Source organism: Lutjanus erythropterus, chromosome 12, assembly GCF_056507025.1.
Source record: "Lutjanus erythropterus isolate fLutEry1 chromosome 12, fLutEry1.hap2, whole genome shotgun sequence".
Taxonomy (NCBI): Eukaryota; Metazoa; Chordata; class Actinopteri; order Lutjaniformes; family Lutjanidae; genus Lutjanus; species Lutjanus erythropterus.
This window is the reverse complement of record NC_139328.1, coordinates 22,079,661-22,098,849: the sequence shown is the minus strand read 5'-3', so window position 1 is coordinate 22,098,849 and position 19,189 is coordinate 22,079,661. Positions and strand designations below refer to the sequence as shown.

The 19,189-nt window shown below is 37.8% G+C and overlaps 1 protein-coding gene across 1 annotated transcript in view; it reads left to right on the top strand.

Annotated features, from left to right (window-relative positions):
* Positions 1-19,189, top strand: part of LOC146317981 (pituitary adenylate cyclase-activating polypeptide type I receptor-like) — a 40,549-nt gene that overhangs the window by 6,590 nt on the left and 14,770 nt on the right. Inside the window, exons 3-6 of the mRNA XM_084732107.1 lie at positions 12,090-12,197; positions 14,451-14,551; positions 16,616-16,713; positions 18,814-18,946. Coding sequence (XP_084588233.1) covers positions 12,090-12,197; positions 14,451-14,551; positions 16,616-16,713; positions 18,814-18,946 — 440 coding nt within the window. The remainder of the gene's footprint in view (positions 1-12,089; positions 12,198-14,450; positions 14,552-16,615; positions 16,714-18,813; positions 18,947-19,189) is intronic.

Below are 19,189 nucleotides of genomic sequence, written 5' to 3'. Positions count from 1 at the left end.
GAGAAGAGGAAATAAATAATAAATAAATAATAAAACCTATTTTCGCACATCTGCACTGCTGATCCGTTAGCGGGAGTTTGGGCTGCAACCAGCACATAGTTTTATTATCAGTTAAGCTGCCTGTTTTGTCCAACCAACAGTCCAAAACCCAAACACTCTTCACTTATTATCACAAATGACAAAGAAAAGCAACAAATCCTTACAGTTAAAAAGCTGCAAACAAAAAATGCTTTACATTTTTGCTTTGATAAAATAGTTAGCAACAAATTTTCTGTCAGTCAACTAATTGATTAATCACCTAATTGTCGTAGCTGTTGTGGGTGTGAATGTTGAATTGGAAATTTACAGAGGTTTTTGTACACAGCCCCCCAGTCTGGGATGTTTTGGGGAATCAGTTTTCCGAAGCTGTCCAACCATCTGATGAGAGTATGCTGGTGCCTTTAGATGCTAATGTTTAGCAAATATAATCTTTACCATGTTCACCAGCTTAGTTTAGTATGTTAGCATGGAAATATTTTCTCTTCATCAGACCAGCACATATGGGTACTTCACCAACATGACAGACTGTGCCCGCCCCCTTTTAAAGGATAGAAACTCAGGGATCCCATCAACAAGAATTTAAATTTATGTGATTTTGAATCACAGTTTTGACAAGTTTGTAAAAATTCATGTCGACACATCAGCCACCCACACAAACACCACAACGCCATACTCATCACCTTGACCACTGCAAAAAAGACAGTATTGCTTAATGGACACAAAATAAAAAATAAGAAATAAGAAATTATGTTTAGACTTGTTGGCTGAACAGCTCTCAATGGAACAAATCACAGCATCAATAATATTCATACAGATACTTTTAATATAATATGGTTTCAGAGTAGTGACACCCTGTCTGAAAATGCACAAATTGAATAGAAAAAAAAAAAAAAGAAGAGAAGAAAACCAATCAAGAGCGACACTAAACATCATATCCTTTGGATTTTCCTGGAAAAACTGTTGCGAGACCTTTACATAGAAATTAATCCGCAGGCACAACTGACAAAGTTGGGGTAGCAGTGGTGGTTTTAGACCAGATTTACGTGGGAGCCAGGCTGGGGCCAGTTGTTTTGTCAGTGGAGCACATTTTACCTGGGACAAAAGAGACATTGTTCAAGCTTTCAGAAATTTTGCATAGCGTTAATTTCTGAGGACGCGCACAACCATCACTCCAAATAGACACAGGATATGTGAGGCAGCCATAAAGCGTAAGGATGCGTAGGGGTATGTATGCAAACGTGTGGTTAAAGGCAAATATATTTCCAGCCTAACAGAGCACCAAAAGTAACACAGAAGGATTGGTTTCAGTGAGTATTTGGTTCAACACCTTATAGTTTCAGTTATTTGTTTCAGTAACATGGTGTCAGTGCTGTATCATTACATGCAGTAATATGATTTATCCTGCATGAACGTGTGTTGAAAATTTCATGATACTCAGTCCAAGAGGGCCGGACCAGCCAGCTGACAGATCGATAGACCTACAGGCCAACGTTGTTAAAAAACTAAATTATCATTATTGTCATCTTAATCTTAATTTCTGGTTGGGTCAGTCCATTTGCTGCCATCCACCATCAGTAAAAGAAAGAACACAACTGTCTTCATGACATAACCTTGGGACCACTCGTACTATAAATTTTAATAATTGGAACTCGACTGTGATCTCTTCTGCCATAATTTATAAAATAAAAATTCCACCACAAATTACCTCACATATTTCATTTATTTAAACACGGGGTCATGGGATTATATATAGATTCATGTGCGAATCAGCATCTCTGTGTTTTTGGGTCATGTTTTTTTTAACAGTTGTTTTCCGTTGTTTTCCTGCTGTGAGACGAAACATAGTCGTGAGGTCCCCTGGTAATACTAGTCTTGTGTGAATAGGGCTATGATTTTAATATTGCTCATGTAATAAACTGGGAGAAAAACATCCAGCTTTGTCCTTAAAAATAAGGGCAACACATAAAGATGGCACACTCCGAAACACCCACTTTCATTATCTTTACGAGCCCACGTGCTGTCAACTTGTCAGAGTATGCCGCTGTTCTAATTCCTGATGCCAGTATTTGACAACTCTCCAGTAAAGCAGCAGTTTAATCAGATTTGTTTCCAAAATTGGCATCTTGTGCTTGTATTATTTTCCCTGCCAATTAATGGCAAATAATGCAGCATAATGTAACAGGTGTGTTGCATTTTGTCCCACGTCCTCAGCCTCCTTAACATCAGACCTTTTTGATGAAGCTTTCTAACTTTAAATGAATTTGTCTGCTACTAACATGAGCTAAATCTAACCCTACACCCTGCCAGATAGATTTTTTATAATGCAACACCTAAAGTTCACTTCAGTAATTAAATCAGGTCTGCCTTCAGCTGTCGTGTGCTTCAGTGCCATTAATTCTGCAGCTGAGTCTGTACAAATGACACTGCTGTTTGGTTTTATCTCTTCCACCCACCAAACGTGCCACCGTGTCTACTATATAACTGAAATACTGTTTGGATTAAACACATCTGTGTAAACGTGAAGCTGATCCTCCCACGTGCAACATCCTTAAAAAGACATTTCCCCTCTCACCAAATCTAAAATTTGGAAGCCAATATCCAATTCTGGCATTAACCACAGTGAAATATGAAGCCACAGTGTTGGAAAATAAAACCTCTTAATCCCTGATACCAATTACAACAGCACAGCTATTTACTAGCTATATAAAGAAACTGTACCTCTTCCTAAGATAAATCCCAACAGATAGTTAACTGCAAGCTCGTATCTACATCCATTATTTTCAAGCCTGTACTTTGCTGCCAGTTTTAATCATCTTATCCACAATGGATTTCCTCCCCTAACAACAAGATGCACTTGACAGGGGTGGTTTGAAATGCATTGTTTGTTGGGATGTGATTAATTGTGGCTTAGTGTGGAAGGAAGCCAACAACAAAGAGGAAATCTTCTTTATATTTAGTGGGATTAGTGCGGACGTAGCCACTCCAAGAGTTTGGAATCAACCTTTTGAACAGCAGATAGTTTCCACCGTCACAGGTGTAATTCAATTTAAGTGTCCTATGGTAAGGCAGTGATCATTATCCAGGACCTTAATGCAATGCAGTCATGATTTATGTTATTAATCAGCATTGCCAGGCATAAATGTGCGCATGTGAGTGTGTGACTGTGACAACTGTCCGTCTTTTAGAGGCTGCAACAGGCTCAGTGAGAGCTAGGGTGAAGACACTGGTATCGTATGAAACAAGATGATGTAAGGCATCCGCTGGTACCCCCATGCCATGATGGCTTGTCGAGAAAGGAGTTAAATCAGGCGTCTCAAAACTTTGGAACTTGAACATGATACTCGTTACTTATTGGAATTAAATTCAGCATCTGTCTATTTTTGACAGATGCTGTGTCATTTAGCACAGAGCAGATTGAACAGGCAGGAAGTCAGACACAGAAAAGGCAGGGAGAATCCACTTAATCTTCAAAATAAAAGACCCCCTGCAAGATCATAAAGACAGACAGAAAAGAAACTATTTAACCACATACCCTGCTTGTCCATGGTAGAAGCACAAAGAGCAAGGAAAGAGGACCTAAACAGCAAAATCTGAGCAAGAAAACATAATCAGGTGGGAAAAAACGCTCTGCTGCTGAAACGCTTCTGAAACGCTGCTGGATCAGAACCGTGGCGCATTCGGTGAAATCAACCAGAAATACTACACGCAAAAATGTTATTAAAATCTCCCCTGGTTTCATCTGTCAGTGGTGGCTGGGGCAGGGACTGTCTGTGTGTAGCTGCATATTTTCCCCATGTTTGCGTAGGTTTACCTTTGGGTGCTCCAGTTTCCCCCACCATCAAAAAACATGTATTTACTTTACTTAGAATTTTTTGGTCCCCGTTTGCAGCACCGTGGCAGCCCACTGCTCCTAATATTTAGGATGGGTTGTATTTGCACTTGTGAGTAATAAACTTTACCATTTTAACCCTTACCATTTGCTGCTGGGAAGATATCTGCACTCCACTGTGTTCACTGTACTAGTTATTACACTTGTGCTTCTCCTGCTATAACATGCCAGAATGTTTTCAGTAGAAATGATTTCTTATCGTACAAGCTTTCCAGAGCTTCAAATTTGTCTTACTAAAGTGACTGCTGTCGTAGCCGAATATCTATCTGTAAATATTTCATACTTCAATTTCACACTGCTCTGCTTTCCCCAAACAAATAATATATGATATAATGTGTGTGGTGTTGCAGAAATGCGATTTGTCAAGTTTGTGCATACTGAAGCCAGGCTGTTTTCCCCTGGCAGAGTCTGCTGGTGATAGCATGTGAAAGTGATTAGCACTGCAGGGGTAATCTTTATTTAATTTGAAATTATAATGTTTCAAAAGACCAGAATAATGAAGGTAGAATAATAAGGTAGAAATATTAAAAAAAAAACAAAAATATAAGATTTAAAAACTAGAGAAGCACTTTCTGGAGAAAATGCATGTGGATGCTGTGCATACTGATAGGCTGACGATGCTGATTGGCACCATATTTGGCTGACTTCACATCAGATAAACACTAATTTACCTGAATGTGTCGGCAGAATTTTGAAAGTAGTGGGAATGAATGGTGGCCTCACATCACCAAAGAGCTTAATGCCAAATGAATATTACTCAAAATCAAACTGAACATACCAATCATTGTGCAATGCTAGTTTAATAGTGTTCTGCAATACTAATGGAGTTTGTAATGTATACAAATCCTGACTTATAAATACGTTGGGCCTCCATAGACTTTAATATGATCAGAAACTGTAGATGTTCTCTTAAGTGTGCAGTTCGATTTAAGTTTATTGACAAAACAGTGCACAAAACATATATTGCTAAGCCATATTGTGCCATATTGCCATACTGTGATGATGAGAATATTTGATTTATCTAAATAATCACTAAGTCCACCATATGCAATTCTCACATGTATTTGGAGAAAACAATAATGGGTTGGTGTATCATTTTTATCACCACAATCCTAGCAATCTTTGCCATTTTAGGCAAAACATGCACAAAGTGGAGAGACTGATAAACTGTAAAGAACATGCTCAACAATTTCATTCACAGTAACTTGTATGTATGGGAGCTTTTTCATATTCATAATGATTATAGAAGCTTAATTTCTCTTGATGTCAAAAAGAATGAATTCAAATAATTGCCTTGAAGATATTGTCTGAAAATACCCTTTGGTTGACTAATTTTTTTGGAGGGATTACTCAAAAAATATAATAGTAATATTAATAATTAAATGCAATGCAATGCATCTGTAGTACAAAGAATTACATTTGGCATACAGGTATAAATTGTCTTGGTAGCATTATACCTGTGGGAGGATATGTGTATCAGAAGTCTTTAAATAATAATATTTTGCAGGAATAACATCAGTTTTATTAAAAAAAAAAACATGCAGAAAGTTATTCACTTACTGATTTATGAATGGTATAAGTAAAATAAATGTCACTATATGTGGCGTGTTTGGTGCTTGAATCATTTGCAGTGTAAAACCCCCACAATTCATAGCACCAATCCCTGAGACAACAACTCACTGAGCAGACACTCAGTGTAATGACAGACCTGAGATCTGAAAGTGCATTTCAACACAATCCCTGTGCCCCTCCTGGATCCTCGGCTTCAGGAATATCAGTCTGAGTCAGCCTGACAGCCACAGAGCAGACGCTGAAGTGAATCATCCACGTCTCAGGTCCTCTGTGAATAATCGCATATCATTGCTCCACTATCGTTTCCCAAGGTTACGTTGGAGGTGACATCATATTCGTGAGGGCACCTGATTGGATGCAAGTGGTTGGTTTTGTGAGATAGGGGGAGACAGGAGAAGGAGTGGATAATGGATTTGATGCGCTGGATTTGTACAAATGAAATAAGGCACTGAGAGAAAATGATTATTTCACTCAGACAGATTGTTGCTTCGCTGCTCTGTCTCAGATTAATGTCAGCAGCCACAGTGGAAGCCTCAAATACCTGGAGTGCACAAACTCTCTATAGAGTGCTGCAGGAAGTCCTAAATCTAAATCCTAGACACGATTCAGCACATTAGCGCTTCCAGTTCTCTTGTCTCAAAGTCAAAGGGTTTTTTTCAATGGGTTTTTACTTATTTGAAATAAAGCCTGTTTGAAGTTATGTGTCTTAAAAATGGTGGTTGCCAATTAGTGGCTAAATGAGACTGCAGAGGTCTTCACAGACAATAACTTCATTATGCTGAACACTAGTCACTTGGTGGGGGTGAGGATTATCTTTTTGAACAAAACGTGCAAGTATGATTTTCTTTTTCTTTTTTTCTGCTGTAATCCAAAAGCCAGTGGAAAAATTCCACCAGAATTGTAGTTGATTATTGAGTCTCATTCCCCGGACATTAAATATCGACTTTTAGGGTTGGTCAAACTTCCTGAGCACAGAGAAATAATGAGAAAACTGGAAGTGCACTCAGTCAAGTGCAGATCCCCTTCTGCAATGCCACCACATCTGCCAGATGCAATGAGCGGAGATTTATGAAGGTCAATCAACATTTACAAAGACGTGCATGTGTTGTCCCGAGCTAGACCCTAGCAACCAGTTAAGAAGAGTGAGAAGTCAGCTGTCAATAGTTAATATAAAACAGAGCCATCAACTCATATAATGTATGCAGTGAAGACTTTGAATTTACATAAAAAATACAATTTGACAAACTCTATATTGACCTGTAAATTAGAAGAATTTAATAAAGAGTTAAGTGTATTTTTTTGGGGGAAAGTGGAAGTTCTCACTACATGTGTGATTCCTGTGAATGAGATCCAGTGAGAAACATGTTGTCTGTTCTTACAAAGAAGGACAGAGGACTGATAGAGAGCTGAACATTGTGATGTGACCTTTGACCTTTTGGATATAAAATGTCATCACCTCATTATTTTATCCTATTAGGTATTTGTGTATAATTTTGTCATAATTAATGTATGAATTCTTGAGTTATGGTCAAAAATTGTTCAGTGAGATCAGTTCATCTTTGAGTCTGAGTGGACGTTTGAACACGTTTGAGAAATTCCCCGAATGTGTTCTTGAGATGTCACCCTCATGAGAATGAGATGATCTGGCTGATGTCATGTGGAGCCTTAAAAAATGGCTTTTAAGGTTTTTCAAAAATTCTGAATCACAAAGGTTTTTCTATGTACAGTGCACAAAAAAAATTAGGCTGATTGGTCCAGTAGAATTCAAGATTAGCAGCAGACAAGCTGTGGGTCCAAGGTGATCGCGCATACACTCACGCACATATGCGCACATGCACACATGCACCCACGTTTCGTGAGGCTTATTCTTGGAGGGGATAATAATAAAATGGTTAGCACGCATCATATAGGCATTTTGCAGTTGTTCTGGGGACATTTCCATCACATTTCCATCAAAAATGTGATGATAATGATGATAACAAAAGAGGGAATGACATTCAGCTCATCAGAATATATCATCACTTTTTCTTCATGTTAATACGCGGTCAGAACAACCATTGTTCACGAGTCCCAAATCTCAAGTCCTGTCTCCAGTCACTATGTGTGTGATTGAAGTGCGACTCAAGTCCAAGTTAGATACTTGAGTCCCCTCCTCTGGATAGATTAGGCTGTTAAAGACCTTTGTTGTTACACCACCCTTTGTTACTTCACCACAGCCACTGAAGATGAAAAACACATTTTTGATTAATATATATATATATATATATGTATATATATATATATATACATATATATTTTTTTTTAATCAATCTAACAGTTTGTTTTTTTAATCAGTCTAACAGTTTGTTTTTCTTTATAATGAGCCCCACAGACCTGCTAGTGTGGCTGCAAACTCTAATCTGTTTATAACAGAAATCCCGACAGCTACATTACTTCCCAGTAGATGAGTCACAACATCTTAGTCAAATTTACATAAAAAGGGTTTAAATATTACAGCAAGTGATATTGTTGGTTAATTTATGATCCCAACTGTGCTTTGATTATATTAAAAATTTAATTTTGCATCGCTCAAATTAAGAAAATGTTACATTGTATGGATGAATAAACATGAATAAATAAATAAATTCGCCTCTCCGACATCCTACTGAGTGAAGAATCCTAGTTTTACATACAGGCAGAGTGTATTTATGTTTTAGTGAGACAGCACTTGCAGATCTTTGAAACATTTTCATGTTCCTCGAAACTTAGTGCTTCAGGAGTATAAACTTTTTTCAGAGAAGAGATTTCCTGCTGGAAATGTATTTGACATTTGTTATGGTCTCACTTCAGCCTTCGGGATAGATGAAAACCTCCTTGTATTGCCTTAAAAAAAAATAAATAATTCATCACCACTGTTGACATTCACCCGCTGTGGATGGAGATGGCTGCAGATATTTGCAGCACCGCACACTTTGGCTTATCACAATGATTAATATGTATCAGAGCTGAGTCACATACTCCATCCATTCATTTGTTCACTCCTGTCAAACCTGTTATTTCTTGCCTCCTGAGACCACGTCCTCACTGACATGTGAATTAATCCATTTTATACTGGTAAGTAAGCTCAGATTTATCTAGAATCTGGACAGTAGGTGGAAAAATCTGGTGTGTGTGACATTAAGCAAAAGCTTTTGCCACAGTCCATTCACAGAAAGGAGCCCAGTCCTGCTGGAATGTGGATAAGACCAGTCTGCTGCTGATTTATTAGGCCAGGATCAATGGAAATATCCCTTTTGGTTACAGAAGGAGAAGTGTGTGAGTCGGTAAACAGGTCACCTGTAATGTGCTGCAGTTTGTGTGGATGGTGTGGCTGAGACAAAATGTTTGAAGTATTTTCTCAATAAATATAACAGCAGGGAGTTTTTGCAGAGCATTTTTAAATTCATAGAGCATGTCAAGAACGCTGTAGGAAGCTCCTGACTGATGCACAAGTAGAATTGAATCAGCTTTTTCTTCATGATATTTGAAAGCATTTATAGCAGGGTTTCACAAACTTTTTCATCTTGAAACCTAAAAGGGACATTTGTTGTCTCCACTGGACCCAAACTTACAAAAATATGTCACAAATTGCCAGAACATGTACATTTATATTGTGGGTTATTAGTTTGAAATATGAACCTTATGGTGTAGCTAAAGGGTTAATATCAGGGCTTCACCAAAGTTATTAGGATACATCCTCTGCTGTCTGAATGGCATGAATGTTAATCAGTGAAATAGATGTCATGTCATTTGTGTCTTTGACCAATGTAGTGGACCGGTTGACAGACAAATATTGTTATCTAGATAACACAATGACATTTCAAAAAACAGAACTGGATCATGTTTCCTGTATTTGTGATTCCATGTTGTCTTCGGGAACAAATGTGTATGACAGTTTTAGTTCAGCAGACAAAACTAATTAACTGATATTAATCTGATGATGCAGGGCTGATTAACTGATGGAAAGCCTGAAATAAATAGAATAATTATTATTGTTATCATGGCTGCAATGAACAGAGAGAAAAATAACTAAAAACTGTCATTGGAAAAACAATTCACATCAACATAGATTCTTTCTAGAAAATGAAATGTGACCAGAAATCAAGTTTCCTGACACGTATGCAGCTGAGGAATTGACATTACTCTAAACAAACACTGAAGCCATATAGACGCCTGTCTATACTGTGAAGACTGGTTTGTTTGCCAGATCACAATCATGAGGACTTCAGAGGATGTTTGGTAGAGATGAATGTCTCAGCTGTGATATGATTCTCAGCCCCAAATCAAGGCACAATTATTAAAATATCCAAATGATGCACTGTTTGATCTGTAGAGTCCCAATACAGTGTGTGTAAGAGGCTTATCAATCGTCATACAAATGCTAATCCATGCAGTTGTTTGTCCTCCTCTGATTATCTTATGAAATATTTATTTACATGTGAAGCATATATGAATACATTTGTACAGTGGATGATAGCCTTTGTTTTATTGCAGATGAAGTAAAACAAAATGACACTTAAACCTGCCTTAACCCATATTTTCAATGCTTACATTGAATCAAAATGACATTGTGCTGAATGTTAAAAGCTTTTAGTACAAACCCACAGAGAATTAACTGCTTTTAGCATCATTTAATCAGCTGGAGTTTTCTGGCTGAACATAAACTGTACGGTTTAGCTGACTGGTTCTATAAAAATATAAACAACCATTTTCAGCCAAGGACAGAAGTGACAAAGAGACAAAGTAAACAATTTACCAAGGAATTGAAAAAGATATTTCTGACAGGAGTTGATGAAGACCAATACACCAAACAGGTGGACTGTATTAGTTAAGTGGCTCTTACAGCATGCTGTTGTTAGCGCTAGATTGTCATCAGGGATGTGTATCTTTAGCCCCTTTGAACACATGCAGTCTTCTCACAAACACGTTGAATATTAAAGACAAGAGCACCAGACAAAAACCTTCTGCCACGTACATGTACATCTTGCTCCATCCTTTTCTTTTTCTGATGAGTTTTACGGTGACTGGCATCTACAAGTGTGAAAAGGAACAAGACGGAAATGTTCCTGAATGTAGCTGCATGTGTGAATAGTGAAAATCACTGGTGGTGTCTGAACGATTGTAATAATAATAATAATAATAATAATAATAATAATAATAATAATAATAATAATAATAATAATAATAATGGGAATAAGTATTTTACTGGGAACTATGTATGATAGAGGCTATTCAGTTCAAAAGCTACTTAATGCAGCATGAAGAGGCTGGCTTTAACATAAACATTACAGTCTATTAATGACAGGTGGATTGAGAAATGCAAATTTTAACCAAATATCCAGAAAATCTGCATAAGTAAATGCCAATTAAGTGTTTCTATCCACATCCATTCATCAAAATAATCATTAGCAGTAATCAATACACATGGCAGCATTACAAAAACTGAGTACAAACAATACATTATCTTGTATCTTCCCACCTCTTTCCCAGCTTTACCTGTCCAATATAGTAGTCTCTAGAAGTAAGCATGTGGGTCTCTGTTGGTCCACGGTCCACTCTGTCAAAGTTTCATTCTCTATGAAGCACCATGTCACTATACTTTACATTCCACTATCCATCCCACGCCTCTTCTACCAGAACAAGCACATTATTCAAGTCATTTTTGATATAATGCAACTTCTGAAAGACAGAAGGACATTTCTGTCACCCACTGACCTATTCAAGGTCTGTTCACATTTTTTCTGAGAAGGGAATCAGATGTCCTGTTTGGGTCCCAGGTGTAACTTCAGAGATAAAATCTCAGCAATAGTGATGTTGATTTTTCCCCCAGAACTCAATTATTTCAGCACATTCACAATTCCCATTTTCCATGCCACACTTGATGCATGTATCTGGGTTACTGCTATCAAATGTATGCAATTTAACTGGAGTAACATAAGTACACATTAACCAATTACATTGTAATAGCTTGTGTCTGGTATTAGCAGATTGGGTTTGAGCCTTTATTCATGCATCCTGCCATTCGTCTGATGTTATGTCCACTTGAAACCATGATTCAGAGGATTCTGTACAACCAAAGAACAAGAAAAGCTTGGGCCTGGCCAAAAACATTTTTGCGTTATAGTTTTTTCTAAAGCAGAAAGAGGTGGCATTAGTAGTGAATTGATCCGATTGGCTAAAATTAAACTTCTGATCTGTAGGTATTTAAAAAAGCAAGGAAACTAGTCAGCTAGTTTCCTTGAAATGATGTGAGGACTCCATCACTGAGATAAATACTGATTCTCCTGTTGGGTGCCATTAAACCATTGCAAAAGAGGAGGGTGCAAGTAGATGTCATGGTTTAAAGAGCACCAGTCTAAACTCAAATGAATGAAAACAATGTAGAAAACCTGATGGAAATATGACAGATTTATAGAACGTTACAGTCTCCTCATCTGTCCACACAGACATAAAGCTTTTGTTGCATCTTTATTTTATTGATACACCAACTTTTCTAACTCAGCCAAGTATAATTTCTAGTGTTTCCACTCACACATGTATTGACTGACCATGCTGATCTCTGTGTTTGCAGGATGTAAAACAGAATGGGATGACATCGGATGCTGGCTGAGAGCTGAAGTCGGGCAGGTGGTCAATCTATCCTGCTCTGAGGTCTTCCAGCATTTCTCCAGTAATCAAGGTTGGTTCTCATGTCAATCCCAGACTCAACAAACAGAAAATTCCTTTCGCCCAATCAGCAGCATAGTTCAAATACAGACGGTAATGTGGAAGTCCCATTCACTTCTGGAGCGCTGTCGCTTCAGTTTCTAACTATATTTATCTGTACTGTATAATTTGCCGTGCTAATGTAGGCTGGAGTCACTCTGATGAAGGAGCACTGTATGAATTATTCATGTATGTTTGCTGGCAAGAATATATATTATGCTCTGAGAAGTTTCTGGCAGGAGAAATGACGTTAAATCCTGTCTGCAGGGTTCACAAACGTCACAGCCTGACATCCTCTGGGGCTGTTGTTGGATTTGTGCTCTCAGAAAGATAGTACTGATGACACCAAGAGGGGCATATTCTGAAGTTTTCATAATATAGTAATGAGCAAAAGGGTTGTTTTAGAGTTAATATCCTTTTTTGAAACAGTGACTTAAAGCAAAATATGTTTATATTGGTGTTTATTCATTCATGAATGCATTCAACAAATAATTAAAGTCTTAAAAGTAATGAATTGTTATGTAATAAGTATTTTTTTAATCTATTATTAATCGTTTGCATCTGTACATTTGTGTTTATAGGACAGACAGTAAATTTTTAAAATATGGGAGCCTTTGTCCTCCAGTCAAACAGCTCGCAGACATAAATAAAAAATGTGTGGCTGTTTGTTCTTTGTTCTTGATCAGATTGTTATTATGATGGCATCGTAAAGTCAGGCTCATTAGGGAATAATGCCCTTCCCTCTTTACCTTGATGGGACTCATGACTCATTATGATCTGAATTGCAGATCGCTCAAACAGACCAGAGTCTGTGCAGTTGGCAGTGTGAACTCCTGTTTGCATTTCGGGGCGTTTTTGTCCAAACAGTCCAGCTGAAGCCAGCGTGCACTGCTCACTGTGGCATAAACATTCACATGTACAATACCAGCATAAGCACGTCAGCGCGGCGAGCGGTCCAGCTGACAGCCTTCACCTTACACCTGCTGTTTCCAAATGGATGTTAACCAGAGGACTAAATGTCAGTAGACTTGAACAAGGACGTGAAAGTGTCAGATGTTGTCTGACTGAAAGCGCTAATGGAGTGAAATGGTCCAAGAGAGGAAATGTCAGAAGACTGCACCAAATGTGCAGGAATGATAACTTTCCATAACAATTTAGCTGCAGTATGTAATTTAGAATGAGGAGGCTGGAAAAAAAACATTTGTGGTCAGTGGTGTCAGTATACAAGAATGGACATAAATACACAGAAACACTCACATACACATTATTGCAGTTTTATAAGTCAAGCTTTCATAATACAATTTCTTATGCACAAAAGCATAAAAAATCATTACTGATAATAAGGCACTTTGCAGTAAGAGAAGCTTTTGTTTGTTTAGAAAATCATGTTTCCTAATGGGGTTGCATAATGTCAGCGGCTACAGGATTTTAATACATATAAAACTCTAATTGATGGTCAGGTCAGATTATCACAGGGTTTTAATGTAGAAAACTGAACAACAAAGACCAGAATAAATTTAATTGCTAATTGGTCCATAAAGACTGTGAGGCTATGAGGCAGGCACGCACACTAGTAGAACTAGTATATTCAGTCCAATCAGAGTTGCTTGCCAGATGCATAAGCATATTCATCACTGGGAGAAATTGGCGGTGGTGCTGTCTACTTCTATTATAAGTCTATAGTTTGCCCTCAGTTAAACAGAGGAGAAACAGAGACAGTCAGCGATGTAACATGGTCGCTACATTTTAATAGAGTCCCGACCTCACACCCTGCATGCTGTCATTCACTGTTATAAACACCACTGCCTGAAGGTGGGTGCCTAGAAGCGTCAGCATCAGGACAGCACGATATGAGAAAATAAGAAAATACGGGCATAGGACAGGCTCTGCGGATACAGACACAACACAACACACACACATCCAGTCGGTCATAAGAGACATTAGAGAGGTATTACTGTTATAGACTTCATAAATTCTTTATGAAAAACATCCTTCGTATTATACCTTTGAGTGCAATATAAAAATAAAGCCGTTAGATATCTGTATGCCTCTGTGTGAGATATGTACTGTGCTTTGACCAAAGGAACCACCACAGATGAAGCCACGGAGAAGACAAAGAAGAAGGCACAGAAAAACGAACTGACTTTCTAAATATAATGTATGATTTACTGTGAAAATATTTGCTCTTGAAACCAATTTTAATTTCTGCTGTCTGCTCCCACACCAGGGTTTGTTTACAGGAACTGCACTATAGACGGCTGGTCAGAAATGTATCCACCCTATGAGGAGGCCTGTGCTTTCAGTGATGACAGCGAGCCTGAATCTGAGGTATACAGACATGCTGTTGTAATCATGCCAATCAATTAAAATTATTCATATTGTTCTGCTTCCTCTCCACTTGTCCTCCCGCGCAGTCTCCTTTCAGTTTAGACCTATTTGTAGGTTTTGTGCAGTGATGCTTACTGTTTTTGCCAACGGAGCCACGCTGACAAGACACGATCAGTAGGAGAGTCACTTTTACCACAAAACATCAAAAGACAACATCAATTATAGGGTTTAGGGTAGGGTTGGGTATCAAGAACGGATTCTAAATAAGAATCAATTCCAAATTTTGATTCCAAAGGAATCATTAAGAAATTTTAATTTTGATTCTGCTCATCAATTTCTACACAGATTTTACTCGCACTAGTTTTACATTGAACCGTATGTCTGTGCCTTAAGACATGCAAATTGAATGCATGTGTGTCTTATTAAATTGTGAGTCTAGTGTTTCAATTAAGCAAAAGTTTTGCTACAAAACACTTTACAAGGGCAGGATACTCTATCGTTTCAGTTAAGTAGCCTAGTAAACCCCCAAATATTCAAGAAACTGCAAAAATGACCACCATCTTTATTGTCACTACCTTTAGCTCAGCTCAGTGTCTTATCTGTGGTAATTACCATTTCACACAACTCTGGTGTGAAGAATGTAGGAGGACACTCAAAGTTTCAGGGTCGAGAATCATTAAGAACTAAACTTGATATCCAGCCTTATAGTTGAGGGTTTTCTTCTATGGGTCTTTTTTGTACCACCTGCACTTTGCCTGTTATATTCCTTCCATTTGGTTTGTTTCAGTTTTTATCGTTCATATAAATTACATGTTAGCAATCATGACACTGAGCTGCCTGAACATGACTACACATGAGAGCACTGTTGCCAGATTGGTAGCAGTTTCTACCTCTTAATTTAGTTGTAATATGTAAAACACACATAGAATACAAAAAGACAAACATATGAATGAAATATAAAAGAACATATGAGGTGTGGTACAGTCCTGTAAGGGCTTATGTGTAAACCACACTCAAGAGATGCATTAAATTTAAGATACAAATAGTAGAACCCTGACTTATTGTGGTTATGCCACAAAAAATATCCTACACACTATTTACTGTGGTGCTCTACTGGCAACACTGCACTGACTGTAGTGAGATAAAATCGGACTTTGCCAGTTTTGTCAATCTTACGTGTGACATAAGACTGACATCTTGTGTATGGATCGTGTAGCTGTTTTGAGTACTTTATAAAGTATGTGTATTGCATTATCATACAGTTATTAGCTGTCCTGTGAGCAGCCAGTTAAAGCTCGGCAAGCCATGAAAAACATTAGTTTCATACAAAGGCAACATGCATTTGTGTTAATAAATAGAAAAAAAGTAAACAATTCCACATAATTTCATATAATCCTGCACAACTACAAAAAGTATTTTTAATTTGGATGTTTTTTCTATAATTGTAGTGAGCTGCTCATCAGTTTCCGACTTCAAGCGTTTCATCCATGGATTATAATAATGAAAGCACAGCTGTAGTTGTATCAGTCCCAGTCAGATCCACAGTTTCAGACATTTGTTGTGACATTTCACTCATGAAGCTATTTTCCATTCATATTTGACAGTAGGGGTGGGCAGTTTGAAGGTATTACAGGATATTTTGAAATGCTGAAGGTATGATTTTCAATACAAAAATTCAGACGCTCCTCTTTCTCTCAAACTGATATGGAGATGCTGTATTGAGGTGTTGTATTGTAGAAGTGTTGGTCAGTCTTTCTACTGATGCAACAGTGAGCTGAGCTGAGAAAGATGGCGGCTGGGAGTGGTGGTGATGGTGTTATACTAGTAAGAAAAAAAAAAGAAAAATGCCTCTGCCCCTCTGTGGGAGTATTTTGGGTTTAGTCCTGATGATAAAGGTGAGCCAGCCAACATTAGACATGCAGCACCGCAGGCTAGACAATGTCACACATGCTATACCCCGGTGAAATGTTAGGAATTTATGAAAAAATAGATTCTGCCCAACCCTCTTTGACAGCATCACAAGTTCACTCACAATCTATTTTTTTTCTGTTTTTCTCTGTGCAGAAGACTTACCTCTCTACATTCAGACAGTTTTACACTGTGGGCTATGCCACCTCGCTCATCTCCCTCATTACAGCCATCGTGGTGTTTACAGCCTTCAGGTAAGACCAGGAGAGCACACGCTGTCCTAGATACACACACTAAGAGAGGGCCATAAAGGGACAACAACTAGGTTGCTCACTCACCCAACATTTATGGAGTTTGGAGCCTTTAAAGTGTTCAGAGTGGTGGTGAGCCGCATTCGAAAAACTATTTAAAAGAAGATTATATAGCAGTAAGATGACAGTCACAGATACAAATAGCAGATATTGAGATGGTCAGCTGTCAGATCAGTAACTGATCAATGAAGCCTTTGTTAAACACACAAACTTTATCGTGCTTTTGTTTGTCTTTTTCTGATTGTCTTATGAAATATTGATATACATATGAAGCATAAATGCATAAGGAGCTGTTCAGTGGTTAATACTAATATATTTTGTTGCTATACAGGGGATGCTTACAATTTTTAAATTGCAGGTGAACAATATTAAAACCATAAAACTGAAATAATTGCCATCAACACTCAGTAATTACATAATGTAAAAGGGTACTCAGGTGAGACAAAATTAATTCTGAAACTTTTATAGCAACTTTGGACATATTTTTGTGATTATTCTGCCTAATGTTGAGTCTTCCTGCTCTCATTTATTTCTAAGATAAAACTCGATGCAGACATTTTCAACAAACAAGCTCAGAAAAAGTGACTGTGTGTCACCTACCTGTAAATAAGTGGTGAGTGAAGTTGAGAATAGAACGCTAAAGACTCCGATACGTTTCTAAGAGTTTGGTTGGGACCATTAAAGATTAAAGATTCAAAAGAAAAGTACAGATTATTAATGTAGAAGCTCAGTTTTATTTTTGTAGATTTTACTGATATACTAATGTACTACCTAAAATAATAAATATGATCTTGAAGCAACAAAGCAGGACTACATGGGCAACCAGAATGAGCAGTCAGTCAGTCAGTCAGGCTATAAACAAAACTGTATACCTTTACACAAATATCTGTACTTTCAACTACTTACAATTTCAAAACAAGCTTGTTACTGTAGTTTATTTGGGGGGGATTATTGAATATTTTTGTATAAATTAATGCGGTCTTCCCAACATGAAGATCAATTTCAACCTAAATGGACAGGACAGTAACACATCCAAAAGAGGATTCCCTGGTGTATCCATCAGTGCATATCACACACGACAGACATAATAAGACGAAAATGATGTAGAAGTCGTGAAAAGACGAAGCAGACCGTGAGGGAGACTCGACCATGGAGAAAAGGAGTCTAGTGAATCTGCCAGCTGCCTGTGAGAAGCTTTTTAAGCTCCGCAGAACTGATTTTTTAGATCTAAAAGGGCTGCCTTGATTCAAAGAACTATGAGAACCAGCTTCTGCAGAGGCTTAACAAAAGATTTTGGTCGTCCTGTGGAGACGAGGAAATTTCTAATGAAAGAAAAAAGGCTTAATTAGATCTGGAGTGATTTCTCGTGTTGATTATAATGTTTCAAGTTCTGTTGCTGACATTGAAGATTGATTTGCACATTGGAGTGAAATTAATTTTCATTATTTTCAGTATGTTGTTTTTTGTTTTATTTGAAGTAAGAATGGTTTAATAATCTATGAATGACATAATATGATGTGAGGTTCAGTTAACTTTGCACAAAAACAGCTGATAGAAATGTGCTTCAGAGGGTGACGTTTTACTTAATAAAGACTTTTTACTTCTTCTTTTTTACACAAATATTTGTACTCCTCAGGGATTTGTTTCTTTGACATTGTCTCCTTAATTGCCCAAAGCTGCCTAACTGTGAAGACTCACTGAACTCCTGACAAGGCAACAAACAAAAGTTTGTCCCTGTTCATTTTCGCTTTGCTTCAAAGGCATTGTGGGAGGTGAAAAAGGAACAAAAAGGAGGGGTTAAAAGTTGAGAAAAGTACGCAAATGATTACAGCTACAAAAATGTCCAGTGCCGCTGGGCAAAAATTCATATGAAGTGTTAGAGGTTAGGTATTTACTCAGTGTTTTCTAACTCACAAGCTACTCACGAGCCCGGGTCTTCACCATGATGCAGCTTTCGGGGCTAATAAAAAGATGGGAGTACGATTTGTGTATACAGTATATGTGTGTAATATTTTCCTTTCCTTTTTTTTTTGCCTCTTTCAGAAAGTTCCGCTGCACCAGAAACTACATCCACATCAACCTGTTCTCCTCCTTTGTCCTGAGAGCCAGCGCTGTTTTCATTAAAGACACTGTGCTGTTTGCTGATGAGTCCCTGGACCACTGCTCCATGTCCACGGTGAGACACACGAGCTCATTAGTCAATAATGTTTCCATCATGAAGCAGATTCCCACATCTGCTGTGTGATTGAATTAACAATGGACAGAAACAGGAAAGAGGAGTGAAAGAGGGGAAGGCATGTGGCACCTGTCATTATTCAGCAAAATCCTTTCATTAGTGGGCAGTCAGTTGTTTAAACACATAAAAACAGCAGAAGATTGGAAAAATCAACCAAGCAATCCTACCAGTTCATCTCTCAAC